Here is a 19,637-nt window from a genome sequence, read left to right as displayed (position 1 = left end):
TGCATTAAACTGTAATTCTTGTAAGTTCAAGACAAATTTGAACAGTTTTGACGTAACTGACAGTTGTCAGGTGGTTTAAGGACAGGATGTAGCTAGACAGTTACGTGGCAACTGTCAAAATAACTGTCATAAATCTCAGAAGTACTTGTTTCGAAAACTGTGTCAAACTGTAATTCTTGTAAATTCTAACCAAATTTTAACAGTTTTGACGTTATTGACAATTGTCACGTAGTTCTAGGACATGATTTAGCTAGACAGTTACATGACAACTGATAAATCTCAAAAGTACTTGTTTCGAAAACTGTGTCAAACTGTAATTCTTGTAAATTCTAACCAAATTTTAACAGTTTTGACGTTAGTGATAATTGTCACGTGGTTCTAGGACATGAATTACCTAGACAGTTACGTAAAAACTGTCAAAAACTCGTCTTGTTTCAAAAACTGGGTTAAACTGTAATTTTTGTAGGCTCTAGGAAAATTTTAATAGTTTTGACGTTAGTGACAGTTGTCACGTGGCCTAAGACACAATTTAGGTAGACAGTTACGTGACTACTGTTCAAATTACTGTTATAAACGTCAGAAAGATCAGAAAGGCAAATTTCAACCGTTTTGACGTTAGTGATAGTTGTCACGTGGTTCTAGGACATAATTTAGCTAGACAATTACGTGGCAGCTGTCAAAATAATGGTCACAGATCTTAATCACAGAACCTTGTTTGAAATAAAACCATTTGACTAAAAATTCAACTTTTTTTAATTTAAAAAAAAAAATAATTTTTTTATTTTGCTTATTTGTTATTTTGCTCCAGCAGTGTTCGTTTGCACAGCAAAAGGCAGATTTGTACTAAAAGGTGGTAAGTTAAGTGAAATAATGGGGATATTTGAGTATTTTTTGAATTTTAATATCTCAACAACGTGAAGAGCTAGAGAAACAAGTTTCGACCCATTTTGTAGAATTTTTCATGCTTTCTCGAATGAATTTCAAATAAGGAAGCTCTGACCTTCAAAAATGCGAATTTTGTCCAAATTTTCTCAACCTTTTATTTAGCTTCAAAAGTGTTTGTTTGCACAGTAAAAAGCTAAAATGTATCATTTGAAATAAGAACAATAAATCGTTTAAAAAAAAAACTGAAAATGTTACTTGACGTATTTTTCATGTTTTGTAATTATGCTCGTTAAACCAAAGCTTAAATTTGTACGGCCACTTTAAAAATTAAAACAAGCTCTATATTAAAAGTGATGGAGCACTGCTTGTATACATATAGGAAACGCTTTTTTATTATACTTAACAGAAAATACTACATTTTCAACTGTTTATAAAATACAGTAAATATGACATTTTCGGAACAGCGCACGGAAATTTTTTCCCGATCCCTCTTTCCGTGCGCTTAATAATAAACATAGATATCCATGATACTAGATATCCTATGGCAACCCGAAGAAAAAAAAGAAACGAGTAATGTGTCTATAGCAACGATTTATTTATTAATGACAAATTTTATTTTCTGTCAGTGAAAATTAAGTATTTATGTATTTATTACATTTTGCAAAAATGAATTCAGATTGTGAAGAAAATCGGGATATTCCCGGAAATATCTTACAACGAGCGGCAGAAGTGAGTGCAGATTTATTACCAGTGAAATCCAGGTTGAGATATGAACAAGAATATAATAGTTTTACCGAATGGCGGACTCAGAAACGAATCAAAATTGTGAGTGACGATATTCTTTTAGTATATTTTTCTGAAAAAGCCAACACTATGAAATCCTCCACTTTATGGAGTCGATTCTCTATGTTAAAGAGTTGTTTGGGAATAAAAGAAAATACTCACCATCAATATCCAAAAACGATTGCTTTTTTGAAACGACAAGCTGTAGGATATATACCAAAGAAATCCAAGATTCTTACAGCAGAACAAGTAACCAAATTTTTATGTGAAGCTTCAGATGGAGAATATCTACTAGCAAAAGTAATTTTAGTGTTTGGCATCTTCGGTGCATGCCGCAGAGATGATTTAATACGTTTGAGTTTAGATGATGTGGAAGATAATGGGCGTTTCCTTGTCGTGTTCTTACGAGATGGAAAAACTCACAGGTCAAGAAGTTTTACCATTACCAATGAAAATTGCAAATTCGATCCCTGTACAATTTACCGTAAATACGCAGATCTCCGCCCTAAACATATGGAGAGTAGAAGATTATTTGTTGCATACCGAAACCAAAGATGTTACGCTCAACATGTTGGGTGCCATACTATCAGTGGTATTCCAAAACTTGTTGCAAAATACCTAAAACTAAAAAATCCCGAAAAATATACCGGACATGGGCTAAGGCGCTCTTCGGCAATCATGTTGGTGGAAAACGGCGGTGATTTGCTCACTTTGAAAAGACACGGAGGATGGCTTTCTTCCAATGTAGCAGAAGGATAATAGAAGAGTCCATACAAAGAAAAATTGAAATATCACGGAAGTTGTTTAGCCCTTGTAACTTGGAAACTACAACATCTGTAACAGTCAATCAAGAGAACCAAAGCACACACGAACACTCCGCTTCAACATCTTTAGAAGAGTCTTTAGTTCAACAAAAAGAAATGCAAAAGGGATTGAGCTTCAACAATAATACGAATTGTACAATAAATATTACTATTAATAATAACGGTTCTGTCCAAAATTAATTTTCTTAGAATTACCTACTTGTATTTTTTTTGTTAATTTGAATTGTATGTACTTACATTTTTACTGTTTTAAAAATAAAAATAAATATTCCCGATTTTCTTAATAATTTTTTGCGATATTTTTTGTTTATGTTGATTTCAGGTACCTAAGTATAATAAAAAATATCGTTCATTACTCGTCCAGAAATGGATTTTCCGTTCTTGCATGACTTCCCGTGTTCGGCTGCGCCTCACACGAGAATTTGTCACGCGCGCACGGAAAAATCCTCATTTCTGTACTGGTAATGAAATATTCTATTACAGTACACTGTCTGGTGTTACGAGAGAATATTAAATTGATGAAAATTTAACTCTTCATGTAGACACTTTACCGAATTTAATTTTGCGGTTTGCGTAATGCTCGGTTTTCTCTATTATAATCCGTACGTATCTTGAACTGACAAACTCAATTATCTTGGTTATTCTAGAAAAATAATAATGTAAACCGATTTTATGTAAAGTTAAGTCTATTGGAAAACACTCAATAAAACGCGGAGTTAACTCGATTCGTTGGCGATTTATATCGCGAGATGCTGCAAAAGTGCCGTTAAAATTAAAATTCTTACAAACTTTTTCATCAAATATCAATTCCGTCTGCGCATCTAATTGAATAATTATAACTCGAAAGCCATCGAAGAAAAGTTTCTCACGCGCCCTCTTGTGCTGGGCGCCCATTTTCCAACCTACTTCTATATTTGTTTCTCCATTGGCGTGCCACTTAAATTACATTCTAAAATTTTCTGTTAAAATCACTTTTTCTTGTTATTCTGTCGTTGCTTTAAAAAGTTCCTTTCACTGAAAGTTGATTTCAAAATTGAAGAGTTTGAAAATTTGCACGTCTATGGTAGCGACCCCATAGCGATAATTACCCTTTTTTACCATTCCGCGATGTCGAGGCTTCCTAATGCCCTTAATTCCTGGCAGTCTTAACTTTTCGACACGAAAATAAACGGTTCAAGACGATTTTTCACTTTATTAACTCGGTTCATTGTCATTCGTTGCTGAATTTCAATCGTGCTTTCTCAAGACAAACAGACAAAGTTTTAGGAGTGTTCGTCCTTTACCTAAAATCTTCGAATAGAAACGAGCATCTAAATCGATAAAAATACACACGTAATGAAGATAAGATGTTGATGATTTATATCACTGAAGTTTTAAGGTTAGGGTAGGTTAGCGACAATTTTTTGTTTAAAATCGGAACCTATTGTGTAATCGTTCTCAAATAGTATAAAAGGATAAATCACTTGACCTAACTGTTACAATACAGAAGAAACAGACATTTGCATGTACCTACTAATTTTTTACACACTAAAGTTGAAGTAATTCAATTAGATTTCTTATAGATGTGCTTGCTGGATACTTCCGTATTTAGGTAATTTCAAACTGGAATAAAATTGATAACACAGTTTTTGGCTAAAAAAGCAGTACCGGGTGCGATTTTAATCTTCTCAAGACAGGACAACGTTCCAGATAAAAGTTGCAAAAACTTTCCGTCTTTCCCAGCATCCCCCGGCTCCGACTCCCCGTAGACATTCGTCTTATTATGCAAGCTGTCCTCGGCATGTTTCTTCCTTCCTAATTCCATTTGATCTTAAATATTTGAGTAGCGGGGGAAATTAATGAGAAAATGAACTTACTTTCTTGTGTTTTTAATAAGACTGTCAAGTCGGGACCCGGCCTCGGCTGTTTATTGCTTCGGCTCTATCGGGACACTAATGTTTACTAATCAGTTGTTAATTTATTCGGGCGTGGTCGTTTCAGAACTTATACCGAGAATTATCCATTTTTGCGTGGAAAATTAATAAGAAGGAGACCCAAGCCATTGCCCGGTTTGCCTCTCGATAGGGTAAACTTTAATTAATACATGACTTTTTAATGAGAATTAACGTCCGACTTGAAAAGTGAAAGATTTATTTTCTAATCCAAAAAGGGTGTTTGGTTTGTGTTAAAGGTGTTCCGTTATCCATGATTTTAATAAAATATCATGGAACGGCTGTACTTCTTCAGTTTTAGTGAAAAATAAAAAAAGGTACAATTAACTTTAAGAACTAGGAAAACTAGGATCTATTCAAATACTCCTCTCCTTCATCACATTAAAGATTACGGAGTGCAAAATTAACCGTGACCGATTATTTACCGATAAGATAAAGTAAAATTGGAAAAGTAGAATTTAGTGTGACACGAAAATGTACCAATTTTACCAGTAAATTCCAATTTGACCTGTAAATTTATGGGTTTAATTGAAACTTGCTTGAAAGATATCATTTTTCTGTCATTAATTTGTAAAGTCATAAATCTGAATCACTACACTTTACTGTTCTAAAGTCACTAATAATGAATCACTAAACAGTCCTACAAACTTACGGTACTGAGTTATTTAGCAAAAACTGGTTTGATGCAACAAATTTTCAAATCAGTTGAATTTGCGGTTTAAAATTTTAACACTCTGTAACTCAGTCATTTCAAGGTGTTCAGGGTGGTTCAGCCACTTGAAAAAACCGTTTTGAGCTCCTCTTTCCAGAAGTGTAAAGTAAAAAATTCTATCTTAAAATTTGCGTACAGGGTGACAAAAATAGTGAAGCACCATAATTTTCTTGCACACTCTGTATACTGGTAGCAAAAACGGTCCTGCAAACTTACGGCGTTGGATTAAGGAGTTGATTGGAAACATTTTTGGTCTCTTGCAAATTTTTTGTTACTTTCACCGTTTTCGAGTTATTTAAGAAAAACTGGTATGCTGCAACAAATATTTAAATCAGTTGAAATTGTGGTATAAAATTTGGACACGGTTTAAAGGACAGTCAAGGATAAAATCGCCAGTAAAAATACACTTAGAGTAAGAAAATGATTGTTTTAAGCACCTTTTTGGAATCCTCATTAAATTTTCTATCCGATAACATGAAAAAACACTGCAAAATTTGATAGAGTCAGGGAGAAAAGCGGTGTCAAAATTTGAACTGCCAGAATTACAGTATGTGATTTACCGGTCAAATTTTACTTTACTTTACCAAATTTATTAGGTACTCATTAAAAATCTTGCAAGTTTAGAAAATCTTTTGAGTTTATTATTTGTATTATAGTAAATGCAGAAAATAATATTATATTTTAGTATACAATAAATTTCATTCCAGACGTCCTAGCATATGAAAAAATGCTAACTTGGTTTTGAAGGTTCCGAATTTTTTCGAATTTGCATATCTCGGAAACGTAAAGAGTTAGAGAGATGAGTTTTGACTCAATTTATAGTACATTTAATGCTCTATCGGATGGTGATTGAATGAAACCGGAATTCAAATAAAGAAGTGATGACCATTAAAAAAATGCAATTTTTGTAAAAAGTAAAAAAAAATTATTTTGCTCCAGAAGGGTGCGGTTGCAGGGGAAGGAGGGTAGTAAAACGGCCCATACATTATACAATTAGTTGTACAACTCAGTTAGATTCGACCGTCGAAACGATAATTGCATAGTCGTACGACCCGGTTGAATCGTACGGTAGTTTGACTGGAGAAAAATTGATTGTACGACGTCGTTTGATATACGACAAATCGGACTGATCTATGCGCAACTCACGACTTACCAAATAAATTCGACATAAAATTAAAAAAAGAACTTAAAACTCCCGCAAATATGGAGACATATATTTTTGACTGAATTTATTGATCTCCATCGGGAGCAGGTTTGTTTGTGGGATGTGAAATCCAATGAATATGCCAATAAACATAAACTTTTTCCTTTCTTTTCTTTTTCCTAACCTTTCTTTTATCATGAACTAAAGCGACCACTATTGCTGCTGTAGTTGTTTTTGACAACGTACGCGGCATTATGCTCTATGTGCTACAGAAGTTTAAAAACTACAAATCTTCAAGACTGATTGATTCTCAGATCGTTTGTGTGTGTGACCAAAATCAGGTGCAACTTGACGCATCAATTGTATGTTCAATCTATCGTACAACTTGTCGTACAACTAATTGTATAATGTATGGGCCGTTTTAAGGTTGTAGAGGTTGTGTAGTAATATAATGTGTGTAAGTACTTTTAAAATTTAGATATCTCAAAAATGTAAATCGCTAAAGAAACTAGTTTTTAACCATACTGTAGGCAAAGTTAGATTATTTACTTATCTATGGTAATATTAGCATCGTAGACTTACTTTGCTTGGAATGTGATTTCTTACATGTATCTAAAGAAAAACGCTATTCTAATATAATTTACGAATAACTTGAGTCTTTAAAAATTCAAGGTTCCCATTTTCCGTAGCTTTATCATATTTATTCGGGCCGGCAGTCGTCGTTAAATTTTTAATATGGCTACATTTCTCTCCAAATAAAAATTCGCAATTATTTTAACGATACGGCGTTTATCATTTTTAATACGGGCCCGGGTCAGGACGGGGGATGATGTTAATTGTTATTAATTACTCTTCCAGGGAGAGTTGGCGTAATAAACAACCCGGCCGGATGGTTAAAAATAGAAATTTACTACTAGTCCGGGTAAGAGCCGCATTTCTTGCGCTTCCAACTATTTTTTTTTGTCCGTTGAGCGACCGGACCGGATTCGCTCTATTTAAATTTAGAGCTCTAAGGGCTGACGTGGTTGTATAGAGAAAACTTGGAAGTCAAAAAACACAAACGAAAGTTTCGAATCATAACACGACTTAACACTTAACGAGTTAAAGTTTGTGTGACGTTTCATTCTTCTTTGGTTACCCTAAAATAAATAATAAAGTTTCGCTTTTTGTTAGATTCTCGAACTTAAACTCATAACGTTCTTTGTTTTCGTAGCTTCAATCGAATATCCTATTACGTTCCAGTTGCTTTTTTTGGGCTAAACCGGCGTATCGGAAAAGTTAAATTAAACACTCGGATTCAAAAAAGTTTCAGCGAATATTTACTTACAAAGTAAAAATTACACATTAAACAATCCAGGCAAAAGTGACCGGAGGCCAACGAAAGAGTTGCTCGAAGTATAATAAAAACAGAAATTTTAGAGTTTTACCTTTTTGTTCGTTTTTTTTTTGGTTATCTGAATGTAGGAGTGCAAACTTTTTAATATCCCCTCGATCGCGTAAAAGTATTGCAAAAATGTTTTAATTATGACAGATATCTTTAAAACGGCCTGAACTACCGTCCGGTCAGTTTTTGTTTAATAATTGAAAAAGTTCTCTAATAGATGGCTGGATAATTGATCGAAAAGATCATTTTTTTGTGAGGAATATAGAAACAATTTTAATCAGGAAAAGCGATAAAACTGCTGCTCAATTGCTAACCATAATTTATATTTATGGGCAAGCTGTGAGTAATAAACGGTGTATCATATGCACACAAGTTATGATGTAGGTTAATAGTATGTCATGTAACTTTCAATAATTAAGTTTTAGTTTTATGAGTTTATAGAGGTTATTTACAATTGATATCGTGGTTTCTGTGTTACACTCTTTTCATCGATGCTTTTAGTTCTATAACAGCACAATCTTCAGGAATAAATTTGGACGATCTAACTTTAGAAACACGGATTTCAAAAATTGAAAAAATGTTTTTTTTTATTTGCTCCAAGAGGGTTCCATTGAACAGCAAAGGGCATATTTTTACCAAAAGACCTTAAACTAAATGAAATAAGAACAAAAAAACAAATTTTAATTTAAAAAATATATCAAGGGTATTAGGAGTTTTTTTTAACTAGTTTTTGAAATTCATTATCTCGGTATACATGAAGAACTAGAAAGACGAGTTTTCGCTCATTTTGTAGTATTTTTTATTATTTTGATAATTGCAAATAAAAATATAATTTTTTGCCAAAAGAGCAATTTTGGAAATTTTTCAATTTGCTCCAGAAAGGTTTCAATGCACAGCAAAGGGCATATTTATACCAATGGACCCTAAATTAGGTAAAATAACCACTTTCAACCTTTCGAAAATTGAAAACATGGCATTTTTTGTCAAATTTTCATTTTTTTATTTTGCTCCACAAGAGTTTCAATCTTGGTACAATTCAAAACTTGAAAGATATACAGGATTTTACTTGTCTTTTTAAAATAAGTAGTTGTCTAAGTGTGTAGTGTAATAAGTGTGTTAATTAATATTTTAACAATGCTAAATACAGGATGTCTCAGATATTATAAGACAATTTTTTAGTCAAATTTGTTTCTAGTTAATTACGTGAAAAGTTAAAAGGACAGTTTTAACAAAATTGACAAAAATGTGGTTTTAAGTCTTAAATTTCATTCTATTCTTTTTTATTTTAAAAATTTAAACAAAATCAAAAGATGAACAAAAGTTTTGTTTTACCGTTGTTTTAAAACATCTGTTGAACCACTTTTTCAAAGTAATATTAACGCATGTTGTGTTATGAAAAGTAGCTTTCGATCATTTTAAAAAACTTAAAAATCTTGTAGTTTTGAACTAATTTTAAGGCATTGCAAGTTATTTAGACTATAACATTTTTCACAGTTTTTAAAACTACACTTTATACAAAATTTTGAAATGGTTAATAAGATTTGCTTTACTTTAATTTACTGTTATTTTGGTTTATTTTACTATTGATTTTATACATTTTTACGTGCTGCCTTATTTGCTAAGTAGCATTTTGATGTGTATATTACTATTTTAATCTGGACATTAAATGGGTCTGGTTTTAATTACTATTTTTGGTCATAATCAAATTGCTAAGTTTATTGTTTTGATTTTTAACTGAAACATAATTAGAATATCACCCTGTTCCAGTCAACATGTTGTTTGTGTATCCAAAGTAATTAAAATTCCTTCTAATGAAGTTGCTTCGGACAAATTAATTAATTTAATTTGAAACAAACAATCCGGATTGTTATTTTTTTTGTGTGCAGGTTGTATACAGGGTAGGAATATAATTCAGATCGCGCATATAACAGGATTCCCGCTTCGGGTATTTTGAACAAATCAGAATTAATACACTCTCTTGTTTGCTATTCCGCACGGCCTGCGGCATGTTCGGACGTGTCCTGAAAACGGTATCCGGGAGACGTGTCGGAAAGTTTGCGTTTTGTGCTGGTGCAAATAAGTCGTCTTGTCAGATCATTTGAACATTAATTAATCTTTGCCGGTTTTTCAGCCGCGAAAAATATACATGTTAAAGTTGGTAGCGTCAATAAGAAGTTGTGCGGAAGTTGTCCGTTGTGTTTCTCTTGTTATGAATTCCCGGACATCTGTTATTATTAATTTTCTGTGAGTCTTGAGAAGTTGGGGACACGAGAAAAAAACAAGTTGAAAAATTACCGTCGAAACCGGCGCGCCCGAAAAACGACAAACTCCCGGGCAGATGGCGGCTAAGAATGATGGAGTCTCGCGGTAAACAAACAAGTGGAAATTAGACTGGAATTTCTACAAAAGAGTAATTAATTTTCCGCTCCTTTTTACATTAAAACCATATTAAAATGGCTCCGCAATTACTGAAAATTTTATAAACTGTTAATAATTAAACTCGCAGACGGTTCTCAGGAAAGTTTCGAGCCATCATACCTGCGCCAGTTCATTAAAAATTCTCCGTTCCTTAATATTTCACAAAATCATGCACAAATCTTTACTTTAATTATTGTACTCCCGTGGGGCCGTGTTGATACTGTCGGCTCCGTTTGTGGAACACTCTAGTTACAGCAAGTTAATTATTAACTATTTTCCCTGCAACAAAGTTATACTCGGGATGGATGGTGCCATAAAGCTAGTTATATCACGGGAAACTAAAGTTGCCAACTTTCTTTCTACTATCAGTTGTTCTATCTCCTTGCACAGTTTGACAAGCTACTGAGATAGTATATTATTCGCGCAAGTAGTAGACTTTAAAAAATAAAAATTAGAAAAATATAAAAGTTTATCTTTAAGCACTTATAAATTTTTCAATTTTCAAAAAAATATAAAGAATTGTATGAGGAGTCGTTTTTTCTACTGTTTAAAGTTCAATATCGCAGTAATATGAAGAGGTAGAGAGGCCAGTTTTGGCTCATTTTGTATTATTTTGTATCCTTTTTCTAATGGCGTTTTAGTGAAATCTATAAGAGTTCAAATAAAAAAGTTACAATCATTAAAAAATTGAAAAAATGCTATTTTTGCAAAAAGAGCAATTTTAGCAATTTTTTATTTTGCTCCAATGCACAGCAAAGGACATATTTATACCAAAGGACCGTAAATTAGGAAAAATAAGTACAAAAAAAGCACTTTAAAATTTTATATTTTTCAAATAAATTGAAAGAATGGTGAATTGAATTAGGGGTGTTTTTTTCCTAATTTTTTAAATTCAATACCGCGGTAACATGAAGAGCTAGAGAGGCCAGTTTTGGCTCATTTTGTAGTATTTTTTATCCTCTTTCTAATGGCGTTTTAGTGAAATCTATAAGAGTTCAAATAAAAAAGTTACAATCATTCAAAAATTGATGAAAAGCCATTTTTGTCAAAAGTGCAATTTTGGCAAACTTTTATTATTTATACCAAAGGACTTTATATTAAGTGAAATTAGCACACAAAAAACGAGTCTTTATCACATAAGAAGTTCAACCTCTTTAATGCTAAAAAATAAATGTATTAAATTTCATCAATATCGTCAAAAGAATGTTTGAAATATTAACAAAAATTTACTGCTTTTACATACTGTAACATCTTTCAATTTTTTACATAGTGTTTACATAGCATCGAATCGATTCCAACGACAATATGTTAGCAGAATGTGTAATTGAAGGATAATTACAAAAATTGCATTAATAATGATTACGCAACATTTAGCAATTTGTCTGTATTGTGCATACTGAAAATTTGTATAACAATGTAGGTCATTTATTACCCGAACATTTTGATTAATTAATATTAATGGTGTTTTCAGTGGTGTTTTTAGTTTTTGTCATTACAGCCTGAGAAGCTTAAATTAATAAAATTACATATTTTTTTATGTATCATTTGCTTTATGCATAACAATTTAAAAATGAAGAATATCAATATAGAATACAGGGTATATATTAAGTTTTCGGCAAGTGAAGGGAGGGAAGAGAATACGCGATTTTTGAAATGTTTGTAACAAGTAAATGAAAAATTTGTTCTGTTTCTGTTCTCAGAAATCTGTCAGTTTTTTTAAATTTTTTGGACAATTATTCCGCTTTTTTTCTCCTGTTAAGTGAAACCATTTTTTTTATATAGGTTGGCTCTTAAAATGCTCTTTCAAAATTTTTTAAGCAATTAGCCTGCTAAATCATTTCAGCACATTCTTCTCACCCTAAGAGAATTTAGTTGTTTTTTGGTATATGTTGGCTTTTGCAACTTCTTTTAGAATTTCTGGATAAGTAGCCAGCTCAATAATTTCAAAACATTCTTCCCGTTTTCTTTTCTGTAATTTGCACTACCCTGTATATGGGCTATACATTAAATTGAACTTGTTTAACAATTTGTATAGAATTAAACAATTTATTGCTAAAACTAGCCGCAACGCAGCCACGTCTGAAAACTCACAACCCTAAATTCCATTAACCCTTATTAGAAAGCTGAACACGCCATGGTCGCTTTGAAAATTTGCCTATAATGCTTCCAAGCTAGAAAGAAATTTGTCACTGCTAATTTCTCCGGCAATTTCGTCCCCGTCAGCGCCTGTCCGTAGTCTTTCAAGCTCCCTTTTAAAATAATTAAATTGCTTTCTCCATAACGCCGTCTACTTTTCTTTCTTTCGCGCGCGCTCCTCCTTTCCCTCCCGACCCGCGTCGGATGTCAAAACATAAAAATTGCTCGTTTTTAAAGGGTTATAAAGGAGAATTATCCTTTTAAAATTGGTTTTGTGGCGGCCCTAATTTCCCTTTTTATATCAACTATCCTGTTTTCGGGGGTAATGGGCTACCCTTTTTTTAATGCCGCCGTCTCATCGTTTAGACCCACTGTGTTGCCGGAAATTATTAATGCCTTAGTATAAAGCTCAATTTTTGTAAAATGTTTTCAAAGGGGTAATAATATATCAAAATTTGCAATGTTAACTAAGGCTTGAGGTAAATTCGAGGGGTAAACCGCCAATAATTTTTTACAAACCAAAATGCGTTTTTGCATACAAAATATCTTGAAATGCCTTTAAAATACCTCACAATGCTTCTATTATTGCTCAAAATGCCTCATAGTGATATATTGCCTTAAAACTGTCTAAAATGCCCCAAATTGCCTGGAAATACATCGAAATACCTTTAAATTATTTAAATTCAATAAAAATTACTTCGTCAGGTTACGTGATTGCTTTTCCAAATTTTGAAGATCTAAAAGTTTAAAACTGATTTTTTTAAGTCACGTGACGTTTTTTCCAATTTTTGACACTTGATTTGACCTTGTGCCGAAAGTTTAAAATTGAACATTTCTAAGGCCAGGTGACTGTTTTTCCAAATTCTGACAAACAAAAGATATTTTTTGTACGGTTGTCTAAAATTACGGGTTATATTTTTGACGTTTGAACGAATCTTCTAACTGTCATAGTAACCAAGTTAGCACTTGTCAAATAAAGACACCTATCATTAAAAAAAAACACAGACAGTCACGTGACTTGATAATTCAATTTTTGAGCTTGCAACATTGTAAAGGCCAGTTGATTGTCAAAAACGTTCAAGTGAAAAATTGGTAAATTAAATTTAGACAGTTGAAAAAAATTAAATTGCAAAATACACGTCACGTGACGTTGATAATGCAATTCTGCATGTCCTTGATGTCCCTTTAAAATGTGGTTTAAACGTTGATCATTTGGTAAATTAAATTTAGATAGTTGTTTGAAAAAGCTGAAATTGTAAAATACACTTTACATGACGTTAATAATAAAATTTTTAGCTTGCAACATTGTAAAAGCCAGTTGAGACCTGTCAAAAACCGTCACGTGGCTTTTAAAATCTAGTTTAAACGTTGAGAATTTAGTAAATTAAATTTAGACAGTTGTAAAAGCTGAAATTGTAAAATACACGTTACGTTGATAATGCAATTTTGAGCTTGCAACACTGTCTAAGCCAACTGAGACACCTGTCAAAAATAGTCACGTGACTTTAAAAGGTAATTTAAAAGTTGATCATTTGGTAAATTAAATTTAGACAGTTTTAAAAGCTGAAATTGTAAAATACACTTTACGTGACGTTAATAATACAATTTTGAGCTTGCAATACTGTAAAAGCCAGTTGAGACCTGTCAAAAACTGTCACGTGATCTTAAAAATGTAGTTTAAACTTTGGAAAATTGATAAATTAAATTTAGACAGTTGTACAAACTTAAATTGCAAAATACACGTCACGTGACTTTGATAATTCAATTTTTGAGCTTGCAACACTCTAAAGGCCAGTTGACATTGTCAAAAACGGTCACGTGACCTTCAGAACGCAGTTTAAACTTTAGAAAATTGATAAATTAAATTTAGACAGTTGTACAAACTTAAATTGCAAAATACACGTCACGAGACTTTGATAATTCAATTGTTGAGCTTGCAACACTGTAAAGGCCAGTTGACATTGTCAAAAACAGTCACGTGACCTTAAAAATGTAGTTTAAACGTTGAAAAATTGGTAAATTATTATGATATTTTATAATGAAAATTGTTTCAACTCAATATAATGTAACAAAATTTTTCCCACAGTAATTACATGTGCTTATGCTGCTCTGTTGCGATTTTCAGTCAATTTAGTTATTTTGATACACGGTATTGAAAATACCACAAAACATTTTGAAATATTCAGATAATTCCTCAAAATGCCTCATAAATATAAAAATACCTCAAAAATGCTTCGTAATACTGGCAATAATACCTCGAGTGTGCACACCAAAATACTTCGGCGATCTACCCCTCGGGTAAATTATTATGGATATCTTAATAAAGTAAGACAGACAGAAAGATAAAAGTGATGAATTCATCCATGATATCCTGGAATATTTCCTATAAAAAAAATAATATCAAGTGGCTGATAGATGAACCATATTTTGATCGGAAATTCAAATCAATATTTACCGAATTTTTGCGATATATTGTTACATTTTCCGGTCCGTCCCAGGTTGATATTTGTCATCAAACAATTCACGTTGCATTGCAGTTATTCTGGACTGATTAGGACATTAAAATTGCAGCATTAGTTACAAAATTAACCTGTTCGCAATTCGTTTTGCTTTTGCTGGTCCTCCGTCAGCATGTAACCGTCGTATGTCACACGGTAAAATATGAGAAACAACAGGAAGCCGCGGTAACAGCTGTTTTCTTGGCTTTAAATATCCAGAGATTTGGATTTTACGGTTTTCATTGCACGCCCCGGTTGATTTATTTCCCACCCCATCCGTTTTTTGCCACCTTCCAGTAATACCATTGTCTTTTGACTATACACGACGTTGCGCCACATTATATTATTTTGTTTACGGAAACTGTCGTACGTGCCTGCTGGATGTAATATTAAAATTAACACGCCTCATTGAAGTTGCAGATGTAACATTAGGAAAAGTAAAATTACACTTTGGGTTCGTTGAACTGTTGCTGTTTCATTCACAACCTGGCTACACTTATTCGGAATGTACACTACTACGAAGTCGTTATACGACTAATGAGAAGTTAGCTGCTTCAAAACTAATAATTGGCTTAACGAACAACACTTTTGCAGGGTTGCCTGTCAGACGAAACGTCTCGACGAATTGTAGAACAGCAAAATAAACGTAGTGTTTTTGTCTTTTATTGTAAGAGCTTGTCGGAAGTTTTAATTGAACGACGCCTTTTCTATCTGTCCGTCTTCAGGGAGATTCTAAGTATGATATTATCTAGCCAAAAGTATAGTTCAGTTGGATCATTAAAATTATAACGAAAATTAGAATAAAACAAATTATCACTAAAATTCAAAACTAAGTTTTCTAGTAAGGATTTCTACCTACAAGAAATATTAAACATAACTATTTAATTTCAAGCCGCATTAAATGATTATAAAAAAAATCAGTCAATTAGTGTAATTTAAATGTTAATTAATTAGAATAAAAGCTACTTAGGTGCTTAAAAACTTTTTGTATTATAATAAATAAATAAAACTTGCGGAAACAGTCACAAAACGACGGATTTGATCGATTAGTTAGCAAAACTAGTGTTAAAATTTGAACTGTCCAAAACACAGTTTGAATGAATAGTCAGGGACAAAACTTCCTGTAAAACCCACTTGGAGTGCGAAAATGAGTTTTAAGCACATTTTTGGAATCCTCATTAAATTTCCTATCCAATAACCTAAAAAAATACTACAAAATTTGGTACAGTCAAGGAGAAAATCACGTGATTTTTGGAGAATAATTTAGTTAGGCACTCACATGACCATTGTCAAAATAACGGTCATAAATTTCCGAAACACGTTTTGTATCGAATACTGCAAGAACACTTTTGCTTGTCAAACCCACTTGGAATGCAAAAAAGTCATTTTTAAAAACATTTTTGAAATTTGCTTTAGATTTCGTATCCAATAACCTGGAAAAACATTTCAAAACTTGGTATAGTCAGGGAGAAAAACGGAGTCAAAGTTTGAACTGTCAGAAACACAGTTTGAAAGGACAGTCAGAGAGAAAATCGACTGTAAAACCCCCTTAAAGGGAGAAAATAACTGTTTTAAGCACATTTTTGGAATCCTCATTAAATAACAGTATTTCTAATTTACTTTACCCATCACTATTATTTTCTAATGCAGAGACTATGAAATATTTTATTTTACTCTAAGATGTAATTCCTGTAAACCCTGTGTTTAGACCAAATATTAATAACTTTTGTAAACTCTTCACCATCATCATCATCATCAGTCAGCCTAGCTGCGTCCACTGCTGGACATAGGCCTCTCGTAACAGTTGCCACGTATCTCTATTCTGTGCCGCTTGCATCCAATTTGACTCGACGCGCCGTATGTCATCCGTCCATCGGGTCGGTGGACGCCCTCTATTTCTGTACGCCTCCTCTTCACCAAGCCCACTAAATTACTTCCGAAAATGGTTACAACGACAATTAGTTTGAAATAAGTCTATAGTAGGTAATTATTTGTATTCCTTCAAAAAAGAATGTTCACATTCTCAGCATCTGGTTTATGGTGCATAGAAAAGGTTGCAGAGAATTTTTGGAACAGTAAAAAATATTCTAGTTACGAATTTGACGAAAACAAAACTTTCCATTTTTCGGATTTTCCAAATAGCAATTTGTCAAATAACTATAACTAAAAATACAGTCACATACTATAGTTATTAGATCTCTACAGGGTGGTCCAAATTGATTGTAGTAAATAAAAAATATCAACAGTGAAAGTACATAAAAAATATCAACTATATAAACTATAGTCGAAAAGTGCCCTCTAGCGGAGCTAGCGAACTGTAAGGGTGAGGCACCAAGACAATTTTTTAAATTCTAATTCCTAAACGAAAAAGTTACTCAAATGAAATTTGGAATGCATGTTTGCTATGTTGAGTATGTTTATTTGGAAAATTTTTCAAATTTTGAAAATTATCCGGACAGCTACGGAAGCCGTTCAAAAAGTTTGACAGCTTCAAATTTCTATAAGCTATAATTTTAGGACATTCTGATGTGGCACATGTGATAGCCCATACTTTTTCCCAAGAAAAGTTTGTCTTGGCATTTCTTTTCATTTTGCATAGTTTTTCAGATACAGTCATTTTTATAAACTCGTGGGTAGTAAAAAATTTGCTTCTGTTCGGAATATTGAAAAAATATATAAAAATTTCCATTGTTACTTCAAAATGGTGACAAATTTGCCAAATTTCATTTGAGTTTTTATTGATTAGGAATTAAAATAAAAAAACCTGTTTTTTGGGGCACATATTTTAGGGTTTGCTAGCTCTGCTAGGGGGCGCTTTTCGACCATAGTTTATATGACACTTTCGAGTTTATTTTTTATGTACTTTCCACGCTTTAAGTATGTTACAATCAATTTGGACCACCCTGTATAAGGAGATGGAAAACCCGGGCCTAAATGTGTGACGAGCTGTGAGTGAGAACTTAAGTTTTGCAAGAAGAAAATGCTTATCATATTTTGTAATAAAAAATTTGCATTTTTATTAAAACCTGTCAAAGAAATGTCATATAAAATTGAGGAAAATTATACAAAATCTGAAATGTCAAAGCGCCATGGTAGATCCAAGAACATCGTGAGCAGTTATGAAAGTGGAAATGTTGTAAATTTTTATTGGCGCCATGTTGGATTGTTGAGCATTTTTTGATCAACTAAATTAATTAGAGTTATTTAAATTTCTCTACTTGGCCTGGAAAGATTTGGCAGCCATTATCGAAAACAAAAGACAGGGAAATGTCTTAAAATAGAGCTAAAACATAGAGAACCAAATCTATTTTGTTTTTAACTATTGGATTCTAATATTGGATGGGCATATTGTCGCATGTTAAGTATATTCATGGAAACTACAAATTATTTGTTGATGAATAGTCGAGAGCAAGCTTAAAAGGAGAACATTATTAATCAGAATAGCTGGGAGATAGTAAATTTAATAACGCGTAACACATCAGACATGACATCAAAGCACCTTCTCCGTTAAACACACGCCCTCGTGTTTCAGGGTTGAATCTCAGCAATGCAGTTAATTAAAGTAATATCGGGCCGAAACAAACATTTCTCCAACAAGCAACACTAGAAACACTGTTCATTAAGCCAATTATTAGTTTTGCGGAAGCTGACTTCTCGTTAATTAAATATGTTAGATTAGAGCAACGGATCCGGGGCGGAAAGAGCACAAAGTTGGATCGCAGGTAAAGCGCAACCTCTAGATTGGTATTAATATTAAACCGGGCTTTTTCGCGCTTTCAGGTCAATTCGGCACTCCATAACCCGATTATCCCCGGAGAGATCCTGATGAACAAATGTCGCCTTATGCATTTTCATCATCTCCGGGGGGATTAAACTCCCGGGAGCTCATTTGCCTGAACCGGTCTCGAGCGTTTTCGTTACAAACGTAATGCTGTTTCTTAGTCGATCTAATCTTCTTATTGTGGTCTATCTGCAATTGTCTGTGGGGGTTTCACGTTAAATTAAGCGCCGCAAAGTTGAGAGAGAGTCGCTGAACTGCGAAAAAATTGCCTCCAATGAAACTTGAAAATTAGTTTTAGTTTTGTTTGAAAGTGTGACACTAGAGCATAGAATATACGATCTAAGGCACTTCTTTGGTGTGACTTTGAAACGTTATTGTTATCACGTAGTCTAAGAATGTAGTTTGGGGACAAATGACAGCTGTCCTAGCCGTCAAAACACTCTCAACATGACATAAAACTAAAAACCACATTTTAACAAGCTAATGTTGTGTTTTTTAAAGCTTGGTGGGGTTTTGATGGTTATTACATAGCTGTTTTTCTAAGGACATACTACAAAAAAATTATTTTTCATGAAATATTCTATTTTTCAATTCCAAAGAAATTGTAAATTTAGAAAAAGTTGTCAGAGCCGCCATTGTTTCAGAAGATCTAAGAACAGGGCGTCCAAACATTTTAATTATTTCTTCGTGACGCAAACAAACAAGAATGCAAGTCTTTTATGTTGATTCACCCTGTACTGTACACCTTTCCGTCAACGAAATTTTACTTGGTCATCCCTATTAAATTATCTTTAGTTCCTAACTATTACACTTTGCTGTTATGTAACTTTCTAATATCAATTTGTATGTGTTAAATATTCAGAAAACAACCTCAAACATCAAAAACGATAGTTTCTTGTCAATATCTGCAAGTTTTGTTGATGTTTGGAGTGATATTTAACATTCTCTTCAAGAATTTGAGAGTAAAATGTCATAACTCATGAGTCCGAAAATATTGAGGTAATACTCATTTTACGATATGGAAGCTAAATTTCTGATAAAATGTATTTTTCCATAAAGTACGTAGTTGCAATGCAAAAAAGTGAAAAGAGCCAAATTTGGTTTTTTAAAACAAGTTATTGGTTTTACTCATTCGGTTAAA

The 19,637-nt window shown here is 32.9% G+C and overlaps 2 protein-coding genes across 3 annotated transcripts in view; one reads left to right on the top strand and one right to left on the bottom strand.

The window, feature by feature from the left end:
* The window catches only part of LOC145726647 (uncharacterized), a 217,973-nt gene that overhangs the window by 100,862 nt on the left and 97,474 nt on the right, over nt 1-19,637 (bottom strand). The gene's annotated exons all lie outside the window — the stretch shown is intronic.
* On the top strand, nt 1,530-2,416 carry LOC145726553 (uncharacterized). Its single transcript, XM_081975695.1, has 2 exons — nt 1,530-1,968; nt 2,033-2,416. The coding sequence occupies exons 1-2, from the start codon at nt 1,552-1,554 to the stop codon at nt 2,288-2,290; spliced, it is 675 nt and encodes a 224-aa protein (XP_081831821.1). The 5' UTR covers nt 1,530-1,551; the 3' UTR covers nt 2,291-2,416.

Source organism: Ips typographus, linkage group LG3 (genome assembly GCF_016097725.1).
Source record: "Ips typographus isolate SLU linkage group LG3, UJ_Ityp_2.0, whole genome shotgun sequence".
NCBI classification, from domain to species: domain Eukaryota; kingdom Metazoa; phylum Arthropoda; class Insecta; order Coleoptera; family Curculionidae; genus Ips; species Ips typographus.
The sequence above is the reverse complement of the archived record's forward strand: the minus strand, read 5'-3'. Positions and strand labels throughout refer to the sequence as shown.